General features: G+C 33.3%; 1 protein-coding gene and 1 pseudogene across 1 annotated transcript in view; both read left to right on the top strand.

Annotated features, from left to right (window-relative positions):
• Window positions 1–23,993, top strand: part of GBE1 (1,4-alpha-glucan branching enzyme 1) — a 281,420-nt gene that overhangs the window by 163,260 nt on the left and 94,167 nt on the right. The window contains exon 8 of the mRNA XM_059921363.1: window positions 23,387–23,502. Within this exon, the coding sequence (XP_059777346.1) occupies window positions 23,387–23,502 (116 nt within the window). The remainder of the gene's footprint in view (window positions 1–23,386; window positions 23,503–23,993) is intronic.
• On the top strand, window positions 12,778–13,545 carry LOC132365497 (large ribosomal subunit protein uL18-like; annotated as a pseudogene).

Here is a 23,993-nt window from a genome sequence, read left to right on the forward strand (position 1 = left end):
AGGTAAAAATCATTAATAGAACACCAGTATCTCTGGGTCTAGTCATAGCTTTTCAACTAACTATAGAAGTCAGTAGTTCTACTTTCTCAAGGACAGTTGTAAAGTGTAGTGTGGCCTAAACTCATCCCTAAGGTCTTTATAGAAAAGAAAGTTCAGTGTAGGATATGCATCATCAATGATGTTTCTGAGCTGGGGAAGAGAAGTGAAGCAAAAATGCCCAGGTGAAGTGGTGTGGGAATAAACAAGTATTGATTGAGAATGTCAAAGGCAAAAGAAACTTCTCACTGCTCTTCAAAGTTGATTCTTCCTTGTTATTGTGATGGTTAATTTTTTGTGTCAGCTTGACTGGGCTAAGGGATGCCAAATAGCTGGTAAAAATTTATTTCTGGGTGTGTCTGTGGATGTGTTTCCAGAAGAGATTTAGCATTTGATTCAGTGACTGAATAAAGAGACCACCCTCACCAATGTGGCCAGGCACCATCCAGTTTGTTGACCCCGATGGAACAAAAAGGTGAAGGACTGGTGAATTTTCTCTTTCTCTCTCTCCCTTCTTGAGCTGGGAAGTTCATCTTTTTCTGTCTTTGAACATTGGAGCTTCTGGTTCTTGGCCCTTCCAACTCTGAGGCTTATACCAGTGGCACCCTGGTTCTTAGGCCTTAGGCCTCCTACTGGGAGTTACGTCATCAGCTACCCTTGAACTGAATTATATCCCCAGCTTTCCTGATTCTGCAGCAGGCAGAAGGCTAGATTGTGGGACTTCTCTGCCTCTATAACTGTTTGAACTGATTTCTATAAGAAGTCGCCTCATATATATATACATCCTGTTTGCTCTGTTTCGTTGGAGAACCCTAATACAGTCATGTCTAAAAATTACCATGATAAATGAGCCTCCTCAATGGTATCAGTTGGAATCATGAAGTTGGAAGGGTCTTAGTAGTCCATCCTCTCTCTAAGAGTAAGGATCACTTCTATGCACTATTTTTCTTGGTGTATAATTTTCTGCAGTCCTTTTGGAAAACAGTTTGTCAGCACTTATGTTAAAAAATGCTATAGCATGATCATTGAGTTATTTCACTTAAGGTACTTTATTCTAAGGCTATAAGCCTACTATATATTAAAAAGAAAATACTATGTGCTTAAAGATATTTATTGGAAGTTATTAACTAGAAACCAGCAAAAATATCCTTCAGGAATGACAGGTAAATTAAGACATTCTCAAATGAAAGAAAACGAAGAGAATTTGTGACCAGCAGACCTATCCTCAAAGAATAGCTAAGGGAAATCCCCTAAACTGAAGGGAGATTATAAAAAGAAGGAACACTGGAATATCAGTGAGGAAGAAGAAAAAATGGAAAAAAATGTGTGGTTAAATACAATAAAGTGTTCTTTTATTTAGTTTTTAAGATATGTCACTCTGCAGACATCAAAATGATAATATAGGAATACTAGGAACAATTTTACATACATAAATTTGCTAACTTAAATGATATGGATCTATTCGTAAAAACCACTACCACAACTCACCCCATATGAAGTATATAATTTGAGTATTCTATAACTATTGAAGACATTTGGTTTGTAACTTTCAAATAATAAATCTATAGGTACAGATGTTTTCTTTCTCTCTCTCTTTTTCTTTCTTTCCTCTCCCCTTCCTTCTTTCCTTTCTTCTCTTTCCTTCCTTCTCTTTCTTTCCTTCCTTCCTTTCTTTCTTTCTCTCTCTTTCTTTCTTTCTTTCTCAGTAGATAAAAGCAGTCAATATTTATTTGTCTTAATTAGGGAAAAATTTCCAAAACACTTGGACAGTGATGACCCCATGGTGCTTTATTGTGGCTCCATCTCATATCTCCCAACTTTTAGATCAGGATGTCTTGAAATAATGTTTCCATTTGACCTACCATGATCTAACATGTAGATGATCTTTTTCTATGCTTTGATGTTTTGGATTCTTCTAAAACCGATTCTAAGTATCTATTGACTACACTGGTTTAATAGTGATACAAAGTTTTTATTTATTTTTTTTTCAGGTACAGATGTTTTCAATTGGTAATCCTGTGAAACATTTAAATACTTCACACTAACTTTATACAATCTTTTCCAGAAAATGGAAAAAGAAGGAATACTTCATAGTACATTTTATGAAGCCAGTATTGCCCTGATACCAGGAGCAGATAGAGACATTAATAAAAGGAAAACCACAGACCAATATTCCTCTTGAATATAGACAGAAAGATTCTTAACAAAATATTAGCAAATGCAATGTAGTGACACATAAAAACAATTGTACACCATAACCAAGTAGGATTTATTCCAGAGATGTGAAGCTTGTTAAATATTTAAAATCAACTAATATAATCCATCATATTAACAGGCTAAAGAAGAAAAAAAGCATTAAATTCATTGATGCAGAAAAAGTATTTTACAGAATTCAATACCCATTTATAATTAAATAGTTCAGAATAATAGCCATAGAGAACTTCTTGAACTTGACTAACAGCATCTACTAAAAACCTACATCTAATAATATACTTAATGGCCAGAAACTAAATGCTTTCCCCCTAAGTTTGAGAACGAGGCAAATGTGTGTGCTCTCACCATTCCTATTTAACATAGTGTTGAAAGTTCTAGCTAATGAAATAAAGCAAAAAAAGGGAAAGAGAAGACATAAGACTGGAATAGAAGAAATAAAATTGTCCCTATTTATGGGTAATATGATGATCTATGTAGAAAATTCCAAGGAATCCAAACAATCAAAAAACAAGATCTAAGAAGTAAGTTTAGCAAGATTGCAAGATGCAAGAAACATATACAAAAATCAATTATATTTCTATGTACTAGCAATGAACGTGGGACCATAAAAATTTTTTTTAAAATATGATGTCATTTTTAATTGTGCCCCCTTCCTCCCTCCCTACCTTCCTCCCTTCCTCTCTCCCTTCTTCCCTCCCTTTTTTCTCTCTCAAAAGAAATATTTATTTATAAATATAATAAAATTTAAACAGGACTGTATGCTGACAACTATGAAACACCAGTGAAAGAGGTGAAAAGATCTAAATAAATGAAGGTGCATACTGTGCTCACAGATTAGAAGACTCAACATAGTGAAGATGTCATTTCTCCCAAATAAAAAGCAGTTTAAGACAATTCCTATTAAAATTCCAGCAAGTTTTTTTTTAAGACATAGAGAAGATTGTTCTAAAATTATATGGAAAGGCAAAACAATTGTTTTAAATAGCTAAAACAATCTTGTAAAAGAGAAAGTGGTAGGAATCAGATTTCCTGATTTTAAGACATTATATAGCTGCATTAATCAAGACTATGTTGTATCAGTGTAGGGATAGATACAAATTGATGTAACAGAGTAGAGAACCTAGAAATAGGCCTACACAAATATGCCCAACTAATTTTTGACAAAGGTAGAAAAACATTTCAAAGGAGGAAGGATTTCCTTTTCAATTCATGATGTTGGAGCAGTTGGACATCCATGGGCTAAAAATTAACCTCAAACTAAATTTTACACCTTATATAAAAGTTAAAATAGATAATGAACTAACATATAAAATGTAAAACTGGAAAACTTTTAGAAAAAATTTCAGAATGTAGGAGTAGTCAAAGAGTTCTTAAACTCAAAACCAAAAGCACAATCAATACAAGGAAAAATTTACAAATTGAACTTTATTAAAATTATGATATAAAGCCTCTGTTAAGATGATGAAAAGAAAAGCTGCAGACTGGAGGAAAATGTTTGCAAACCACATATCCAACAAAGGTCTCAAGTTTAGAATACAGTTGATCCTTGAACAACACTGGTGTTAATCTGCATTTGACTTACAGTCTGCCCTCTGTATCTGAGGTTCCTTGGTATCTGCAGATTCAACCAAACACAGACCGTGTAGTACTGTAGTATTTATTATTGAAAAATACCTGTGTTCAAATTCAACTGTATATAAAGATGTCTCAAAACTCCTCATTAAAAAAAGGAAAAAAAGAAAGACAAAACAAAAACCCAGTTAGAAAATGGTCAGAAGACGTGAACAGTGTATATAGATGCCTAATAAACAGATGAAAGAAAATATATTCAACATTGTTAGTTGATAAGGAAATGCAAACTAAAACTACAAGGAATTATCACCACCCATCTGTTGAAGTGGCTTTAGCCATTTCATTTATTTTAATAAAATGCAGTGACTACACCAAATGCTGGTGAGGATTCAGGGAGACTGGATCATTCCTGGTGGGAATGTAAAATTTTACAGTCTGTGAATGTAAAGTGTTTCACTCTGTGAAACAGTGAGGTAGTTGTAAAACTACCATACAACCCAACAATCACACTCTGGGTTTTTATCCCCCCAAATTAAAACTTTTTCTCCCCACACACAAAGCCATCTGCATGAATGTTCGTAGCAGCTTTATTCATAACTAATACCTGGAAGCAAGCCAGGTATGCTTCAATAGATGAATGGTTAAACAAATTGTGATACACCCATACCATGGAATACTACTTAGCAATAAAAAGTAATACTATTGATCCACAAAACAACTTGGATTAATTTTCAGAGGATTATGCTGACAGGAAAAAGCCTGTCTCAAAAGAGGACATACATATGATTCAACTACTTTTATGTATCATTCTTGTAGTGACAAAATAAAGAAACAGAAAAATTAGTGGTAACCAGGGGTTAAGGATAGTGGTGGGAAGGCAGGAGGAAAGTGGATGTGATTATAAAAGGGTATCAGGAGAGCTCCCTGTGATGTCATTGTGTATCTTGACTGTATCAATGCCAGTACCTTGGCTGGGATATTGTTCCATAGCTTTTCAAATGTTACCATTTGAGTAAACAGGTAAAGTCTACACAGGATCTGTCTGTATTATTTCATGTAACTGCGTGGTAATCTATATTTATCTCAAAATCAAAAGTTTTAATTAAAATTTTTTAAAATCCTCTTTATATCAGAAACAAAGTGGCTCGAAAAAATCATATGAAAATGTTAATAGTCATTTAACTATTACCGCTCATGGGCATTTGAAAGTAAGCTTCATTTTCAAAAGCATATTGACGTAGGTAATAACTTCTCAAATAGATTTTTTTAAGTTTAGAGTTAGTCAAATCAGGACATCTGCTGCTCATGCAGTCTTAGAACATCAATGCCAATTAAAATCACTGTGGCTCAGAGCTGATACTCCACTTTAGAGTTCAGAATTCCACCCCCTACTTTAGATTGAGCTATAGGGGCCACACTCACGATAAACTCATATTAACAACAACAACAAAAAAAATTGATCTAATAATGTTAGATGGAGTATATGCCTTAAAAATTAGTTGGAATCCTTGTGTTCAGTCAACAAGTCACCTTTGTTTTGTTCCAAATAGTTTTTGAATTCAAATAAGTAATTTTAAGGATTTTTAAATGAGCATAGAGTTAACACTATAAACATTACATGGTCTTAGACAATATGTAATCTTGGTAAAGTAAATGTCTTATGGACCATTCCTGCCTGACTGGTGTTACTACCCCTGTAATAAGTGGAAAGCTTGAGTTTACCAACTAGTGTTTCTTTCTTCCCATTAGTGCTGGATTAGTACTGATGAATGCATTTTATTAAGCTTTGTAATAATGTTTGTTTTTTACTAAGCCCAATGCAGATCACTGTTCTTTTCTTGAGATTTTTCTCAGATTTCTTCAGTACATCCTGGTTTTGACAATTCAAACTTGTCACCTTGATTGTACTCCCTAACTCGTCATCAAAGAAGCATTTATAAACTATGTGTTAGTTACATTTATTTCTGCTATTAGCTAATGTTACTTGTATGGTGGTATTTATTTTTCTCTGAGATGCTCTTTTTATCAATCTGGGGTCTCTCTCATTGTAGACAATTCTCTTACTAGAAAATTCATAGACTCAAGTGTTTGAAGTGACCTCAGTAACATAGTTTAATCTTTAATCTTTGTTTCAACATCCCTGATTCTGCTTGCCCTTAGATATCTTCAGTAGTGTGAAACCCATCTCATGAGGTAGCCCGTTCCATATTTGGACAGGTTTCCCCATTAGAAAATTCTTTGTTACATTAAGTTAAAAATCTGTCTATCAATTTGTAACCCATGGACACTCAGAAGACAGATCCAATCACTTTTCTACATAGTGTGCCTTTGAGTATTATAACCTGGGGCTCTTTCTATTTCCAGAGTGTGTATTTCCATTTTCTCCCCAATTATTTTTCCTATTGCATTATGTGGTTTTGAATTCTTATTTATTAGCAAACTTGAATTTGTCTATATCCATCTTATATTTGGAATTCTGAATGTAATATACCGATGGGTTCTGACTATATCATATTATATTTTAGTCAGAAATTTCTTAGCCGTTGCCCAGTATAGACATGCATTGTATCTTTGTTGTTTTCTATTTATTTTATACCTCAAAAGTACAATTGTGTCAAAAAACTTCTAGCGTAGTAAGGTTTGGTTCTGTTCTGTCTTCTAGACTTGTAAATAATGTGTATATAAGGTAACGGGGAAAAAAAATCACTCACTCTTTCAGTGATATATTTTTTCCCTTTTTTTTGTTTGTTTTACCTCATTTGCTCTCCCTCAAGTGTATTGTGAAGATTACTATTTTTTTAAGCCTCAATATATGTCTAGTCAAAAATCTTACAATCTATCATTTAAATTTAAATTGGATTCCGAAAGTCACTAGATTAAATCTCCTGCTATACTTAGTGAATGAAAATATATGTTAAAGGAGGGAAAGCAGACCATTTTTATGTTTCTAACAGGCTAAATTGGGAACTTGTCAGGGCTCACAATCCAGTTCTTCAGAAGTCTAAAACTGAACTTGAAAGCACCCTGGTCACCTCTGACCCACTGTGGAACACAGTGGTCACAATTGAAGAGGAAGGTGGTGCGTTTCTTTTCAAGAAGTGCCACCTGCAATCACAGGTGTTATCAACAAGCCTTGGAGCTTCGAAGAGCTATTGTATTTTCCTTCAGCCAGCCATTGTGATGACAGTGCTTCAGAGGTTACTGGGCCACTTTTAAACTTTTCTATCTTAAAAGCCACAGTAGAAATATATAGGCCACCCCGATTAATCAAAATTATATTTTCTGTCTTGCTGTAATATGATCATAAACCTTCAAAGAGGCCTTTCCTTATGAAGTGTTTATGAGTTACGAGAAACAAATGTAGGCCTTTGATCTGTAAACATGACAAATATTCACAAAAATGCAATTGTCTTCAACTAGATATTCCCCTCTTTCGTCTTTAAAAGAGACGCACTTTTCATAAAATCAACTATTGCCACAGACTAACAAGTATCTATGAAACAAAGGAGCTTTGAAATTATTCTTTGATTAGCTTGCTGTATCAAAGGTCAAGGAATTGTATCCTTGAATGGTGGTGGAGAGCTGTGGAAGCATCATGAACAGGCTTGCTCTCGCTGGCTTAGTACTGCTGTTGCTATAGTGAAGAGAAGGCCATTTTAAACCAGTGGGTCAGACATATAACATGGGGTGTCATAACAGTTGGAAAAAATCAGCAAATTATGATAAGAAGAATTTATACTTCAGAGCAATACTCATTTTTGTGTATAGCCATTATTTTTCTGGACCTTTCTACTTGTTTATGTGCCTATTTCATTCTCTGCTCACATTTACATCTTTATTAAATTTTTATACCCTTTTGTCTTCATTTACTCCTCATGTAACTGGCTGTGAATGAATCTGAATCACATATTTATGTTAGTGACAAGTCAGAATGCCAAATTTGAGCTATTTGTGGCTCTGCTGTGAGCAATTTACATATTTACAGTCTCTAACATCTGCTTTAAAATATTCTAATATTATAATTCTTTCCAAAGTCTGTTTGACCATTAGCAATCAACAAGAGCAACAGTGAAATACATTGTGATGGTAATTGATAAATTAAAAGAAACCACCTGTGAGCAAGAGGGCTGTAGAAAAAGGCAAGATGGCTAGTGAAGTGGCACATTGCTGCAAGCTCCATGAACATCCTGTGATACATCCAAAATTTTATAAACTTCGCTAATATACCAATAATACAGATGATAACAAGAGAAAGCAAAAAACAAAAACAAAACAAAAAAGGAGGGAACAAAGATTAGAAAATAATTTGGGAGGCAGGGAAACATATAGGCTATAATCATCCGTACAGTTGCTGTGTCTGTGGATAAAATCTGACTTTAAAGTTTTTTTGGCTTTGAGAGATGTTTTGGATGGGGGGAAAGTCAGACAGATCTGTACCAGTGTCCCAATCCTTCACTTATCTGTTCAGGTGATTTTGGAAGAATCACGTAAAATCTCTTGTTTCAGTTTCCTCATCTGTAATTAGAGGATGATGACCCTTAGTGTAAGTGTAAAGAAAAAATTAAACATGACTATATGGATAAAGCATTTGACCCATTATCTATTCTCAGTAAAGGATAGTTTTCTGTTCTTTCTTTATCTCCCCAGATTGCAAACTGCCAGCAGCCAAAGGGGAGAGGGAATCATCCTCAGGAGTTAGCAGATACATTGTGACTCTGACAGTTTTCTCGTGTTGCTCATTGTTTGGGAGTCATTGAGTATTGTAGTTGGAACTGTTCGCAATGACAGTTCTACATGCCAATGAAAAAGCAAATGTCACAAACCTATTCAGTGGCCTTCAGTGCAGGTTGAAAAAGGTATTGAAAATGTAGTTTGGGAGGGATTTTCTGAAAGGGAGAAGATGGTATAGCCCAAATAAGCAGCTTTTTCCTAAATGCCTGATTTAATCAAAGAGTAACATGTAGAATTTATATTTGTTAAATAAAAATCTCTCTCAAGAACAATTTTCAGCAGAAGAAGCACAGTGAATTTAACTAGATAGTGCCTCTCCTTACTTTCCTTTCATACTGTGCAAAGGTTTTTTTGTTTTGTTTTGTTTTGGGTTTTTTGTTTGTTTGTTTGTTTTTAATGTGGTATATCCCATAATCTTTGTATAATAGAGGAATAGACCATAGTGTTTAGGTTGCAGATTCCCTCTTACTGGAAAAAAATAGTTTGGCATGGGAGAGTTTACCACTGATCCAGAAAACCATTGGTGGTTGTCTAAGTAGTGACATGCTGATATTCAGCAGGTATCCAAATTAGTGAATTTCAGCAACAAAAACTGATTTTGGAAAAAGTAGTAGACTTAGTTCCAAGGGACTTGAGGGGCTAATATAAAACTAATCATAGATGAACATGACTATAACATTCCTTGCTTAAGACATAGTTTCTTATATATTATCCCTGGGTGTCCAGAGAAAGCCTCTCAGAGGTCATATTTGGTTAAAATCTGCTTGACATTTGAGCTTGGGTTCAACTCGGGCAGAGAATTCCAGGCAGAGATGCGAAGTCCATATGGTTAAGATGAGCTTGATTGTGCTTGAGGAACAGAAAGAAGGCCACTGTAGTTGGCACTTAGTGGAAGGGAGTAAGTCACAGTATTAGACTGGTGCTTGATTGTATTGGACCTTGTAACCAGGACTATAGAGTGGATTTTATCCCAGGTGAGATGGGACTTATTTAATAGGACCAGGTCACTCTGACTGGGCAGCGTTGTGACCTGAAAGTGGGTCATTAATCTCAACCTGACGGCACGCTGTACATTTGCAAAGTGCCTGGGCATTGATAACTATAAGTATAAAACTCTGGGTGGGTGACTTGACAATTCATCCTATGTCTTTATATATGAAAAAGAATCCTGAAACCATGGAAATTTAAGATAATTTTGGGACCTTTTAAAAAAGTTAATTTTATAAGCATAGGCTAAATTCTCCTCAAAATTTTCACCAGATATCTGATATTCTGAGGAGCCTAAGCTTTTATTTCCCAGGACCTGCATCCATTGCAGATGTGAAGTTTCTTCTAATCTATTGTTTTATCTTTTACAAATTTGTCAGTTTGCCTTTTACTTCAGAATATATTTGTGTTTATTTTACTACAGTTAGCTCTTTAAGTTGCTGTCAAGGGGCAGATGTGCATAGTAGCAAGCTACTTTGATTCTGTGGTAAGAAACCTGAGTTCAAATTCTGACTTCATCACTGGCCAGCTGTGTGGCCCTGTGAAAGTTACATATGGACACTGGTAAAATGTGAGTTTTAATTGTAGGGGTTAACAAACTATGGCCTGTGAGCCAAATCTGGCTGCTATCTGTTTTTGTTAATAAAGTTTTATTGAACTACAGTCATGCTTACTCCTTTACATATTGTCTGTGATCTCTTACAACCTACAACAGCAGAGCTGAATCATTGCGACATAGACTGTGTGTGGCCCACAGAGCGTAAAATGTTTATACTTGGCCCTTTACAAAAAAGTTCACCAACCCCTGTTGTAGTGCACACTTCTGAGGGTTATCGTGGGAATTCCATGGAATAATTCACACAAAGCTCTTTGTACAAGGTCCAGCATTTAATAAGCATTCAATATATATTTATAATTACTAGAATTTTTAGAAATTCATTTTGTTTACTTCACAGTAATCAGGTCAAATTGACTCTCATGAAGATGCACCACTGTTTATGTGTATTTCTGTATATGCTTGGGGGTAAAATTGCCTAAGTTTGAGAAGTCTGTTTTTTGAGTAGTCATATTTTGGTGATGCTTGCCCATTTCTGCATTAATAACAGTCCTGGATATTGGAGGTTTTATTTTGCCCACTAATCTGTCCTTGATATGAATATTATAAATTATACATATGTAAAAGTTCTTGGCTATATTACAGCAATATGGGTAGATTGTTAAATTAATCATTGCAGAACCCTTTGAAAATCTAGGCAGCAATGTGCAAATGCAAAATTTATAACTGGAGCAAACAAAAAGAAGCTGATGATTCCTTAAGGATACTGATGTTTTTATGGTTTCTTTCTTTTATTGTCGTCACCAGAGATTTATATAACATTTGGGGAAATTTTCAATATTTAATCATAAGCATTTTTATTCCAATGTAGGCTATACATGCAGGCCAATCTGAATTTGTTCTAACTAGAGGCTGGATATATTATTATTTTTTTTAATTGGGGTATATGTTCAGATGAATGCCCATGTGTGTTAAAACTTAAAATAAACAAATTCATGCATTAATAAGGAAATATGATTAGTGAAGAGTTTAATGATTTTACTTTTCATAGTGGTAAACATGTTGTAAAAGGCCCCTAAACAAAGATTGTAAACTGTGGGGAAAAAGGAAGAGGATAATCTTATTTGAGCGTCCCAAATAAATAATTTCTTATTTAGTTTTCTTCGTGAAAATATCTTCCTAAATGCCTGCATCATACTAATTACGTAGCCACTTTTGTAGGTATCTGAAGTACCTACAAAAGTATATTTAAGTTACATTTATGCCAGTGTAATCAAGAGTTTTGTTCTTAATTTCCATTTCCTATTTCAATGACTCTGAAAACACAGTTTCTTAAGTAATGTATACTAGGTTTTTTTTTTTTTTTTAACTGCTTCTGAGTTAATGTTGGATTTTATTTGAGTTTCTTAGCTTTCTATGTACCTTATTAATTCAGTTCAGGTCAATTTGTTTAAAATTAATTTTAAAAAAGGTATAGGACATGATTCCTACCACATAGACATTTATTGTTGTGTTGGGAAGACTGGTTACATGAACCAGTTTATCTCCTATTTTCTTTTACACTAATTAAGGAATTGTCAGGAAGATTCTGTGAAGCTTATGCTGAGACTTGAGTAACAGGTAGAGTTTGGATGGGAGAGGAATGGGTAATAGTTCTTATATTTGTTTTTTTCTTGGGGGGCGAGGCTGAATGGTTGTGTTTTTTAGTATGTGTGTTTATTTTCCCCTATCCTCTAGAATTCTATTATTGCCTAAAACACATTATTTGATGTAATAAACCTTTAGGTCTGGATTATGTTAGCATATAGTGGAATGATTCAAATTATTTACTCTGTATCCTGAAGCTCAGAAAACTTTTGATCTTGAATTAATCTTTCACTTTAATAAAAGGTTTATTAAATCCTAAATTAGAAGGAGAACAAATAATCTAGTAACTCCTTGTCAAAAATTATCACTCTGAGGTTCAGAGAGGTTATGTGCTTATACTGATTTTTGCAAAATCAGATGGAATAGTTTTCTTGACTCCTAACTCAGTGCTATTTGTGTGTATGTGTGTGTTACAAATGCTTCCTTGATGTTCATTAAGTGAAGTCTGACATAATTTTCTCGTAAAATGCATCAAACCAAGGCACTTGCTTTCTTTATTTTTTTCAAAATTAGTAAATATATTTATTTATTTAATGATTTCAAGCAATAGCTAGTTTTTTGATAGGCTTTCACTTTTGCCTTATCAATGACAATTTAAAAGGAAGAGAGGCTGACGAGAGAGAAAAGGAAGAGAGAAAAAGAGGTTAGAAAAGAAAAAGGAAGGGAAAGAGAAGAAGAGATCATATGGAGAGCTAGTTTAGGGATTAAGGAGCCACAGAGAGCAAGGGAAAAAAGGAATGGCTTCTTAAGACTGATAGAAAGAGCAGAGTCTCAGCCGAAGGGAGCAATAGTTGGGGCAGGATTCAAGAAAAGCATGAGCCTTAATTGGGAAAGAGGCTATAACATGAAGTGGGAATTTTCCAGAGATGTATCTTGCTAGAAAGAAAATTATCCCAAAGGTATTCTCTTTAAAGAGAAAAGTTCTGGCTACTTACCGTGCCAGAGCTCGGGCTGCGGCCACTTCCCCACCCCACTGCCACCCTCAGAGGTGCTGGATCTGCAGGTCTGTGGCTAGCGGTGGGCACACGTCTCTGTTCTGCAGGATGGGGTTTATTAAAGTTATCAAGAATAAGGCCTACCTCAAGAGATACCAAGTGAAATTTGGAAGAAGACGAGAGGTTAAAGCTGATGACTGTGCTCAGAAATGCATGGTAATCCAGGATAAAAATAAGTACAGGAAACCCAAATATAGGATGATAGTTCATGTAACCGAGAGAGATATCATTTGTCAGATTGCTTATTCCATATAGAAGGAGATATGATAGTTTGTGCAGCTTATGTTCATGAACTCTCATGGATACACTGCAGAAAGCACTGACGGTCAACCTGGTGCCTTCGCCTGCTGTTTGGATGCAGGGCTTGCCGGAACTACTACTTGAAATAAAGGTTTGGGGGCCCTGAAGGGAGCTGTGGATGGAGGCTTGTCTGTCCCTCACAGTACCAAAAGACTCTGGTTATGATTCAGAAAGCAAGGAATCCACTGCAGAAGTACACTGGAAGCACATCATGGGTCAGAACATTGCAGATTGTATGTGTTACATGATTTAAAAAGGTGAAGATGCTTCCAAGAAATAATTCTCTCAATACATAAAGACCAGTGTGACTCTAGACACGATGGAGGAGATTATAAGAAAGCTCATGCTGCTGTAGGAGAGAATCCAGTCTATGAGAAGAAGCCCAAGAAAGAAGGTTAAAAGAAGAAGTAGAACCATCTCAGAATGTCAAATGCCCAGAAGAAAGATGGAGTAGCTCAGAAGAAGGCAATCTTCCTCAGAGCTCAGGAATGAGCCGCTGGGAGCTGATAAACCAAACCACAATTTTCTATGAAGGTTTTTCAGATAAAGACAATAATAAACTTATTGACTAAGCTAAATAAATAAACAAACAAACAAATAAATAAAATAGAAAAATTCTGGAGAAATGCGATTCAAACATTTCAGAAATGAATAGCTGAGTATTATATGAGAGGTTCAACCACACAAAATTATCACATAAAAAATGTTCATCTCTTATTTTTTCATACTCTCACCTGTTTATTTGATGGCTAATTTAATAAATAGCTTTCCACAAAATCTGATTGTGTTGACTGTATTAGAATTGACTTTTAAAGGAGGTCACATGTTAAAGATTACACTATAGAACTGATAGTATGTAATACAAAGGTATTCTTGCTATGCCTGTCAGAAATGGATTGACAGCTTTTCTGAATTAAATTTATGGTGATTTCCAATAAGTTTGAGTGATATATTGTCCAATTTATCCTGTAGACCTCCACCTTTAATATCACTTTTTTTGAGGAGCCTAGCTTCATATTTTCCACACTAGATTGACAGATCCTTTCTCATTATAGTGTCATACTACCATACTTTTCTTTGTGTTATTAATCACTATTGTAATTAAATGCATTTGTGTTATTATTTGTAAAATGTCTGTCTCTCCCGTTAGTCTCTAAGCTCCATGAAACTGGGTGTTGTATGTTTTCTATTCATGACTATAACCCCAGCACCTAGCATTGAGCCTGGCACAAAGCAGGTACTCAAGAAATATTTGTTGAATGCACCAATAAGTAAACAGCACACTACTCCAGAAAAAATAAATGCAGAATTAAAAAATAAGGCTCAAGATGGTGGCCGTGGAAGTCGGAATCCTCTAAGGAATGTGTAACAACTCAACTACTGAATCAACTAGAAAAAAAAAAAAGGCTCATTTTGTTTTGATATTAGCCAAAGCGTGCTTATCTTTAAGAAGATTTATTTTCAATATGAAAAAAATTATAGGTATTATAACACATTGGCCTATTCCAATTTATATTTAATTTATATGTAAACAAATACATTTAAAATCTGTTTATTATCCAATAGGTGCTCCCCTTAATCAATCCTTACTATATATCAAACACTGCTAACCACATTATACACATTATCCTATTTAATCCTCTTTCAGGAGTGTGCTGAAATTATCTTCCATTTTACAGTTGAGAAAACTGAGGCTTAGAGAAGTTAAGTACCTTGCCCAAGTTCATACAACTGACATGACCACATGTTGGAGCTATGAGTATGTGGTTTTAAAAAATTATTGTACCAAGGAAATTGCCAAAAACAAAAACTAATTTATACATGGTCATGCTGAATGTAGCACTATCCAATTATACTTAAGGGTTGAGGTTTTGGACTCAAAAGGTTGAGTTCCACCTGTACTTATTAGCTGGGTGACCCTGAACATTTTAACTTTTTAAAATCTCAGATTCTCCAACCATGAAACACACTTGATATTACGGCCTTGTTAAGTGAGGCTATGTAGTATGTGAGTTCTAGAAGCCAGTAGACATTCAATGAATTTGAATTTCTTTTTCTTTTCTATATAACACCTATATTCTTCATTCTGTTCTATTATAGCCAGCCCGCTAAATGCTAATTCCCTTTGTTTGTAAGAATGTGTACAAATAGACGTTAAAGAACTATATCTTATTTAACAAGGTTAGTGCAAATTTGAAAACTGCTGAAGGAGTGATAGTTGAAATTTAAATATGATTAATGGCAGCTTCCCATACAGTTTTCCTCAATTTCCCACCCCCAGAACACACACACACACACACACACAGCACACACAGGCATGCACATACCATTTTCTGAAGAACTAGGTGCTTCTTTTTTCCCTTGCCTTATCTCTATCCCTATGCACCTGGTATTCCCCAACTCATCTCCTCCCCAGAATGCTTATCCATTTTTGGTCTCAGAGTACATTGTTGCATTGCAACTTCCTTAGTATTCTAAATATCTATAACTTTATATAAACTGTAATAGTATTTTTCTTGAATATTGTTGTAAAATATTCATTATTTAGGGGTGATAGTCAAGGGAAATCCTCTTGTAGTCAATATAGTCTATAAAATCATAATTATTTTGGACTAGAAAAGAAAATTAATTCCCAGATGCTTTATACTTGTTTATCTACAGGTCTTTGTTCTCCTTCACTTGTATTTTTCTCATTTATTTTTGATGCTGTTTAGATGTATTTATCTTTAAGTTGCCTCAAGTCAGTCTTTTGAAGTGAAGCTGGTTAAATATAAGTAAATAAACATTATATATCTAATTACAAATTTTAATACAGTGATGGAAAATTATCAAGTTTATGAGTTATTTTCCTACAATAGAAATATTATAGTAGTTCACTTAAATATCAAGTTAATCTATTAGAAATAAATCAATCAGAAGAGAAAAATTGAAAAATGAGAAATATGTAAATAGTTAATGTTTCTAAACTTTTACCATTAAAATAAACTTTTAAAATCTGATTACCAATTATAGTTTAATATTTGCCAATAATGTATATCTATATATGTTTAAGTCACTGTCAGTTTTGATCTGGAGCAATAATTATTTTCATTCTATAGGTAAGGTTGAATTTTTAACCTTGTTTGAAAAAGATGGATGTGTATCTGTATACCTGTATGTAGGTATATGGAATTAGCTAACCTATAGTGATTTTTTCTGTAGAAGAGCAATGCCTTGTTCAGATGAGATATGTAATAATTTCACATAATACCTCCCCTTTGTTTCATTATAAGGATGATTTGGCTTGGCTTTCTGCTTTCTGGACCTGGAGATACTCAGCTTTTTGGGCCCTCTACTTTGAAAAAGATCTTTCTAAGTTTTGTCCAAATTTTTATAGTATATATGATAAGCTCTAATGCTTTGAAAAATCACCTTTGGTAACAATCTTTATGAGAAAGCAAAGAAATATAAACTGATTTAAAAATAAATAGTATGAAAATTTATTAATTTCTTAATCGTTCAGGGTAATTAATCATTATCAGAATGGGTTATTACTTATTTTAGATTTATCTCCTTTTTTGTATCAGACTGAAAAGATTTCACTTTTGCTTTCACTGCTGGTCCCTTACCACTCCGCTCCCCACCCCCATGCACACACATACACAGGGACAAACACACTCTCCTTGAAGTTTGCATTTTTCTCATCTTACCTGAGCAGGTAACCAAGCTTGTTAAGAATATAAATTTAGAGAAAAGAGAGACTTGAAAATTTCTCAAGTCGAGTATTTTTTTTTTTTTTTTTAGTAAAAGTATAATTGGAAACATTTAGCATATGAAAGTATAACATGCCATCCTTTCCTACTTATTTCCTAGAGAATACCTGATTAGACTTACCGATAATATAAATGGAGGTAATTTTAATTCAATATTTAATAAGCTAAGTACAATTTAGGCCTTAAGGGGAAGAAAATGTTTTATTGTAATAATGAATGTAGATAACCAGGGCACAGTGGATATAATATGATTAAACAGTGTATTAATTTAAATAAAATAAAGTTGTACAGGTTGAAATTAAAAAAAACATGATATTGAAAAGAAAACTTCAAAATCATATTTTATAATAAAAACCCATTTCTGAAATTTATATTATTACAGATTTTTAGTAGTTGAATTAATACTTTGTCTCATTAGAGTCGTGTGCTTCTTGCTACCTAATTTTGTTTGAAATTAATATATACAGTAGCCTCAATATAATTCTGTCTAAAGACCTAGATACATTTTGTTATAGATGATACTATTATGTTGTACGAGATATGAATAAGCACTTTTTGCACTTTTTGATGTTTAATCTTTTTCTCAATCAGTTCCAATTAACTGACAGTATAATTTCTGTTGACAAAATAAAAAGCAAAAATATAGCATTTTCCCTTTATTGACTAGTTATATTAAAATTATACTGATAGATGAGTTTTTTTTATTTTTAAAAATAGAGTACATAGTAAGATATTACCTGCTTTTCAGTATCTTCCTTTAAAAAAAAGTTATTTTCCTTTAAAAAGAGTATCTTCCTTTAAAAAAAATGTTATTTTGATTGTGATTCAAGACTCTATCCTTCTATTTGACATGCCATATTTTTCTATAAAAGAAAAAGTCTCAAAGTACTTTCTTTATTTAAGGTTAATCTGCTGCCTCAGTTGAAATACCCAGATCAAAACATGTAACTTTTGCTTTATGGTTTTATGATGTACGTTTTAATAGCCATTCAGCTTCAAAGACTCTGTAATAGCTGAGAGGAATATATAATTTTTCTTCATATTTTGATATTTGGCCACTGCTTAAAAATGTCTCCTTTTTATTTGTATGCAATATTAGTGGGGTTAGTAACATCCAGTGGACTAAGTGGCTGATTTTGAAAATTCTAGAAGTTATTCAGGACCACAAATAAATACATTAGACAAATAGTTTTGAATTACAAAATGTAACTTCATCTAATAAGTGTGGTTACATCTGATTATACTTGCTTGCCAAGAAAATCTGACTATGTTTTATTTCATTATAAAGTTCATTGGCAGAATGTGAGACAAATCAACAGTTTTTGATTTTAGGGATATTTCCTAAAAACCTTAATACTGGAATTATCTGTGTGACAAAATTATCTTAATAAATCGTCATTACTTGATTACAGGTTGAATACTTCAGACATCCAAACCAATTAGACTGATTATTTTGATTGCCAGAAATCCTTAAATGTATATATTATTCATTGATGTATTCAGTTTGTATATCAGACACCTGTGATTTAAACATTTTTAGTGGTTTATGATTCACAGGAAAGTCAGCGCATTTCATTATCTTTTTCTGGATTTTAGGGATTTTGTTCTTGCTTCATAAAATATATGAATAAGCTAATCCATCGATCTTAGGCAGTATATATGACATAGTATTTGTTTCTAATTTATGTGTTAATTGGTTTAAGATAGAAAGCTAATAACTAAAATAGGTTACTTCTCAAATACATTCAAGCTGGCTCCTAAGTATATATTTGTTAGCATCAAATTCTTCCAGTTGTTTGGAAACTAGGCTACTTTGTGGTTTTTAAAGACAGACTTTAAAAGCCTTGTGTCAATGGAATAATCTTAAAATCAAAGCCCCACCTTGTCTGCTGTAACACACCAAAGTAAAACTGTACTCTTAAATTCTGCTTTATATTTTTATGGGACTCTAATCAACTGGAAGTATTAACTGTGTCATGGGCTGTCTGATGACATTCTGAAGGAGAAAAAGTAAATTGCCTTTTCTATTGTACCCTTTGCCAGACGTTTCCCTACTTTGACTCAAGGCAAACCATTCAATTGAGATGATTCAGTTCATTTATTACTACAGAGCACATTGAGTAATATTTGTAATTCAGTCATAATTTGGAATATATCCTAACTCTTCTTCTCAGCCCCTCAAAGAAGGAAAAATGCAATTTATGGGTGCTGAATTTGAAATTTACGATAGTAGGATTAGTAATAGACGTCTTTCAGAAATCTATATTTTCACTGGTATATATTCCTTAAGCTTGTTCTGGTGTTCTGTTTAAAAGGCAAAGCTTAGATTCAGTGAACGATTTCATTCATGTGTAAGCTTAATAATTGCATCGTACATGTGACTGCTGAAAAGTAGGGTGCAAAACAGAGTACCTCAGCTGGAGGTCCTTTAGATTTAGATTTTTAACATATATTTAAGATTTCACCAGCCCCCAGTAAAATTGCTGAGAACTGAGTCTCTCACGAGCTTCCCTGGTAGATGACACTTCACAAGTGTTGTGACAGTTTGTTGTCAGAGGAATTAAGTGTGACTCTATCAGGAGAGGGCGACTCTTGGAAGTTTACACCTAGACTCCTTTGAACTTTGCCCCATGCACCTTTTTCTTTGCCGATTTTGCTTTTATCCTTTTACTGTATGTAACAAATCATAGCCATGAGCATGACTATATGCTTAGTCCTGTAGGTCTCCTAATGAATCACTAAATCTGGATGTTGTCTGGAGGACTCCCGGTACAGCTTTCCTCTTGTAATTTAACTTCAGTGACCTGGGATAAATATATTTATATAATAATTAAATACATTGTTAACATTAAGTTGGATGTTTACATAGTGTAAGAAAAAAAAAAAGCTACATCTTTATTCCAGTGATACTGTAAACCCTCTAAAACCTGCTCTTTTTCAACTTTGAGTTCTGGATTGTGTCCATGCAATTACTCACGTGTACAGTCTGGTTATTTAGGGACTCAGACCTCAGTCTTCCTGGTTCTCTGTCTTGTTAGGTCTTGAAAGCCCCAATTTTTGTGATCTGAGTGCAAGCAACCTGTGTTTTAAATCAGTTTTATTAGGACACTGAGTTTATAGAGTGAATTTATCTGTCTGGATTTATCATGCTAAGATGATAAGAGAAAATTTGGACTACAGAAATATTGGGAACATAATTATGAGTCTGTCTTTCCCCCTATTTCCTGCACTGGTAGTTTATTTTTTCTTGAACAACAAAGGCTATTTATTTATAAAATGTTACCTTTCAATTTTTTTTACTAACTTTTTAAAATAATCTAGTTTTAGAAAATATGTATAACCAGAGAATTAATACTTTTAACTTTTGCTTTCTATTTTCTGCTACTAACTTGAAAATTTTAGATCTGATTTTTTTCCTGAATGTATTTCCCAAGATTTTGTTAAAAAACAAAATGTTCTAGAGTTTGTTTCTTTACTATTTTCATTCTAGATAGTTTACTCCCCTGTAAAATTTTGTGTCCAGTTGACCATTGAACAACTTGGGGTTTAGATGCACCTACCCCTGCTCAGTTGAAATCCACATCTGCTATCTCTGTCTCAAAAACAAAGTAATTGATAAATGACTCACTCAAGCTGAAACAGTTTGGATTAGAATCAGGACTCAAAATATAGTTCTTTTGATTCTACATATTGTGATCTCTAATTGAACACAAACTTTTCCCCACAGTTCGCTAATTTAAAGATCTATAAAATGAAAATCCAGATACTATATTTATCGAAAAATATCCACATATTAGTGGACCCACACTGTTCAAACCCATATTGTTCAAGGGTCAACTGAATCTCTTTTCTATCTCTACAGACTACACATCTATTTTATGTTTTATTAATGGTTTACATATTCATAAAATATAATAAATGGATTATTTTGAAAGCACTACAAATCTGATTTGTTTCTATCTGTTTAATCTTGTGGTGATTTTTTAAAAGAATTTTTATGTTGTTTAGACTTTGTTTCAGGTTAAGAGAATTTTAGAGGTCCATAGGATAGAATTTAGTATTTTTTTAGCCCATTTGAACTTTTTAATTAGATGCTCCATTTTCATTATTGTTTCTTTTCTGATTATCACAGGAAATTCTTTTTCTATTTACTCATACCAACAATCTGTCTGCTCACATAGTTACAGCCAAGTATGTTAAATGTAGTTTTATAACTCCTTTTGGTCAAGAAGAAGATAGATTAAATATTGTAATAACAGGAATCAGTAGGACATTTAGTAACTCCGCCCTTAATCAAGTATGTGATATTGGGCAGTACTTTTTAATTATTAGATTCACATCACCTCCTTTTCTGCTTTTTATTGAATTGCAATATCATTGGCTTTTTTTCTTCTTTTCTCTTACTTTATCTCTGTAGATATTAGGATGCAGTTTTCACATTTGAATGTGTTTACCTGTCTAACATAAATGTCTAATATTTATGTTAGAAATTGACAGCAAATGTCTACCAGCCCAAGCTGGTGACGTAAATGAGTCAATAGGGTTGGTATGAAAATGTGGCTTTGCAGGTACTAGGAGGAACCAGAAAGTACATGTTCCATCTTCAGAAATTCAAACTGAAAAATTGAAAGTACAGTTGTCCCTCAACATCTGCAGAAGATTGGTTCCAGGAGCCCCACCATATACCAAAATCCACAGATGCTCAAGTCCCTTACATAAAATGGCATAGTATAATGAATACTGTGGTCGCTCTGTATCCAAGGATGCTAATCCAAGAATATGGAAGGATGACTGTATATTTATTGAAAAAAAATATAAGTGGACCTGTGCAGTTCGAACCTGTGTTGTTCAAGGGTCTACTGCCTTCTGTAAGATAAATAAAACAGTAATACATGTCAGATCAGGCCCAGGGACAGTCTGTGAACTCTGGTTTACATATTCATATCTTCATACATCTACCCAAGATATTTAGTTTTTAAACAGGTTTTGTTCCTACGCTGAGGTATTTTGGGCTAAAAATAACTTTCAGTTTGCCTTTCAGAAGTAAAATATACATTACCAATTAAATGGACAAATGAGAAAAGTATGACCTTTCCAAAATATTATTTAGAAAGGATTATTGGTATGCAAATTTATTCTTTCTGAAATATTCATATAGCAACCTTGTTAAAAAAAAAAGTATAGACATGCTTCCTTTAAATTTTGCAGTGAACCCAAAACTGCTCTAAAAAATAAAGTTTATTAATTTTAAAGAAACTTCAAAAAAGTATAGATATTAGAAATTGCTGTACAAAATAGAGCAATTTTGATCTATTCATTTCTTTTTGTTAAGCAGAATTTTTTCTCTTTAAACCCTAAATGAATATGCATTAATAGAAACATTGGTATATTCTACCTTCATCATGGCCTGGACCTAACAATCTAGAACCTCCTGGCTCCCTTTCATATCTACTGGATTGCTTGGATTTCTGGTTTTTTTTTCATTTCTTAACTTTGAGTAAGTTTTCGAAACTCAAAGTAAGTTATTTAAAGCAGTTAATTACCAACGATACTCATCTTGCCCCAAAGTCTTGATTTACAATTCTGGAGTTGATTGTGATGACTTAATCTCCACTTATGTCAGATTGCTCTTTAATATATAGAAGGTTAACAAAATTACATAAATTTCAAATGGGTTAAGGAATTGTGTACACTATTACTGCTTTGTCATTAAACTAAATGAGGTATTAAAGTCTTAAGACCGTAGTTATAATGAGATAGAGAACTCAACCATAACTGTATGACCAAAAAAAAACTACTAATTGATGATGCCCTCTTTTCAATTGTCCAAAATAGCCTTGTTTCATGTGGTGTTTTTAATTGAGTTATAACAGTGCTTTGTTTTCTTTCTGTTTTTATGGATATAGGACTCTAACTTGTAGAACTTTTTACTTTATTAAACATGTATATTCTAGTAATTAGGTCTCCTTCTTTTACCCTCACAAAACAAGTCTAGTAAGTATAATACTGCTTATCGTATGGTTGATTTTAAAAGTCTTTTTTTTTTCTTTTACTTTTTATTCTGAACTATATCTGTTTTAAACTGTAGAATAAGGAAATATTTTAAGCAAACACTGAAGGCTGAAAGCAGTTTTCTATTGATAATGAAATTATATTTTCTAAAAGGAGAAACTATGTAACTATGGTTATATTACATGAAAAATCTTGATGAAAATTCAGAGATAAGTGACAGACTTTGTGGGTTTTTTTTTAAGTAACCAGTACTGTATAGTAATCACTGTATGTTTGCATTGAACAAGACAGAGTCCCTGCACTTTGGACCAGACTGACACATTTTTTCCTTAGGTTTTTCTCAGATATTGAGTGATTTTGCAGCTAAAGAAATTTAACAGATTTTCCTTTTAGAATGAATTTCACCAAACAAATGAGGTAAATCTTAGTAGTTTTCTGTTGTTTATGTGATATATTTCTTTGAACATCATGATTCCTAAGAGAGAGATTTTGATTTTAATTATTACTCTTAGCAAAGGATGTATAAGAATTAAGGAAAATACTATATACATTATGCTTAAATATATATTTATCTAATATTTTAGCTGGGAAGTTTTAAGATTTCTTCTGTCAAACATAAGGTGGTGGTTGGAAGAATATGGATTTGATGGATTTCGTTTTGATGGTGTTACATCCATGCTCTATCATCACCATGGAATAGGTAGGTAACCTGATACATTACAGATGTAACTAATGATTTTATTTTATTTTTTACTGGAAGATTACAACCAGGCTTGGGGTTCAGTTATGTCGCTGCAGTAACCATTATTGTTGGATTGATTTTTATTAGTTCCATTGTGTATGTCTTTTCTCTGGTCACTTCTGATCCCCTTTTGGCAAGAGATTGGGTCAAATATATTTTATAAGTACATAAAAGATAATGATTTTCTTTGAAATATATCTACTTAATAATATGCTCTCCTTAATATGTAGCATTCTTTTAAAAATGTTTTTTAAGGATACCATTTATTACAGCACCCTCAGGCTGTGAACATGACAGCAGTTGTAATGAAAAATAAATAACAAAAATAATAAATGAGAACATTTGTTAATGTATGGGTTCCTTTGCATATTAAACATTGAAGAAAATATGTATATTTTAAATATAGCTGTGCTCAGTTAAAATTAAATTATAAATTAATTTGTAATTAA

This window comes from Balaenoptera ricei, chromosome 4 (assembly GCF_028023285.1).
Source record: "Balaenoptera ricei isolate mBalRic1 chromosome 4, mBalRic1.hap2, whole genome shotgun sequence".
Taxonomy (NCBI): Eukaryota; Metazoa; Chordata; class Mammalia; order Artiodactyla; family Balaenopteridae; genus Balaenoptera; species Balaenoptera ricei.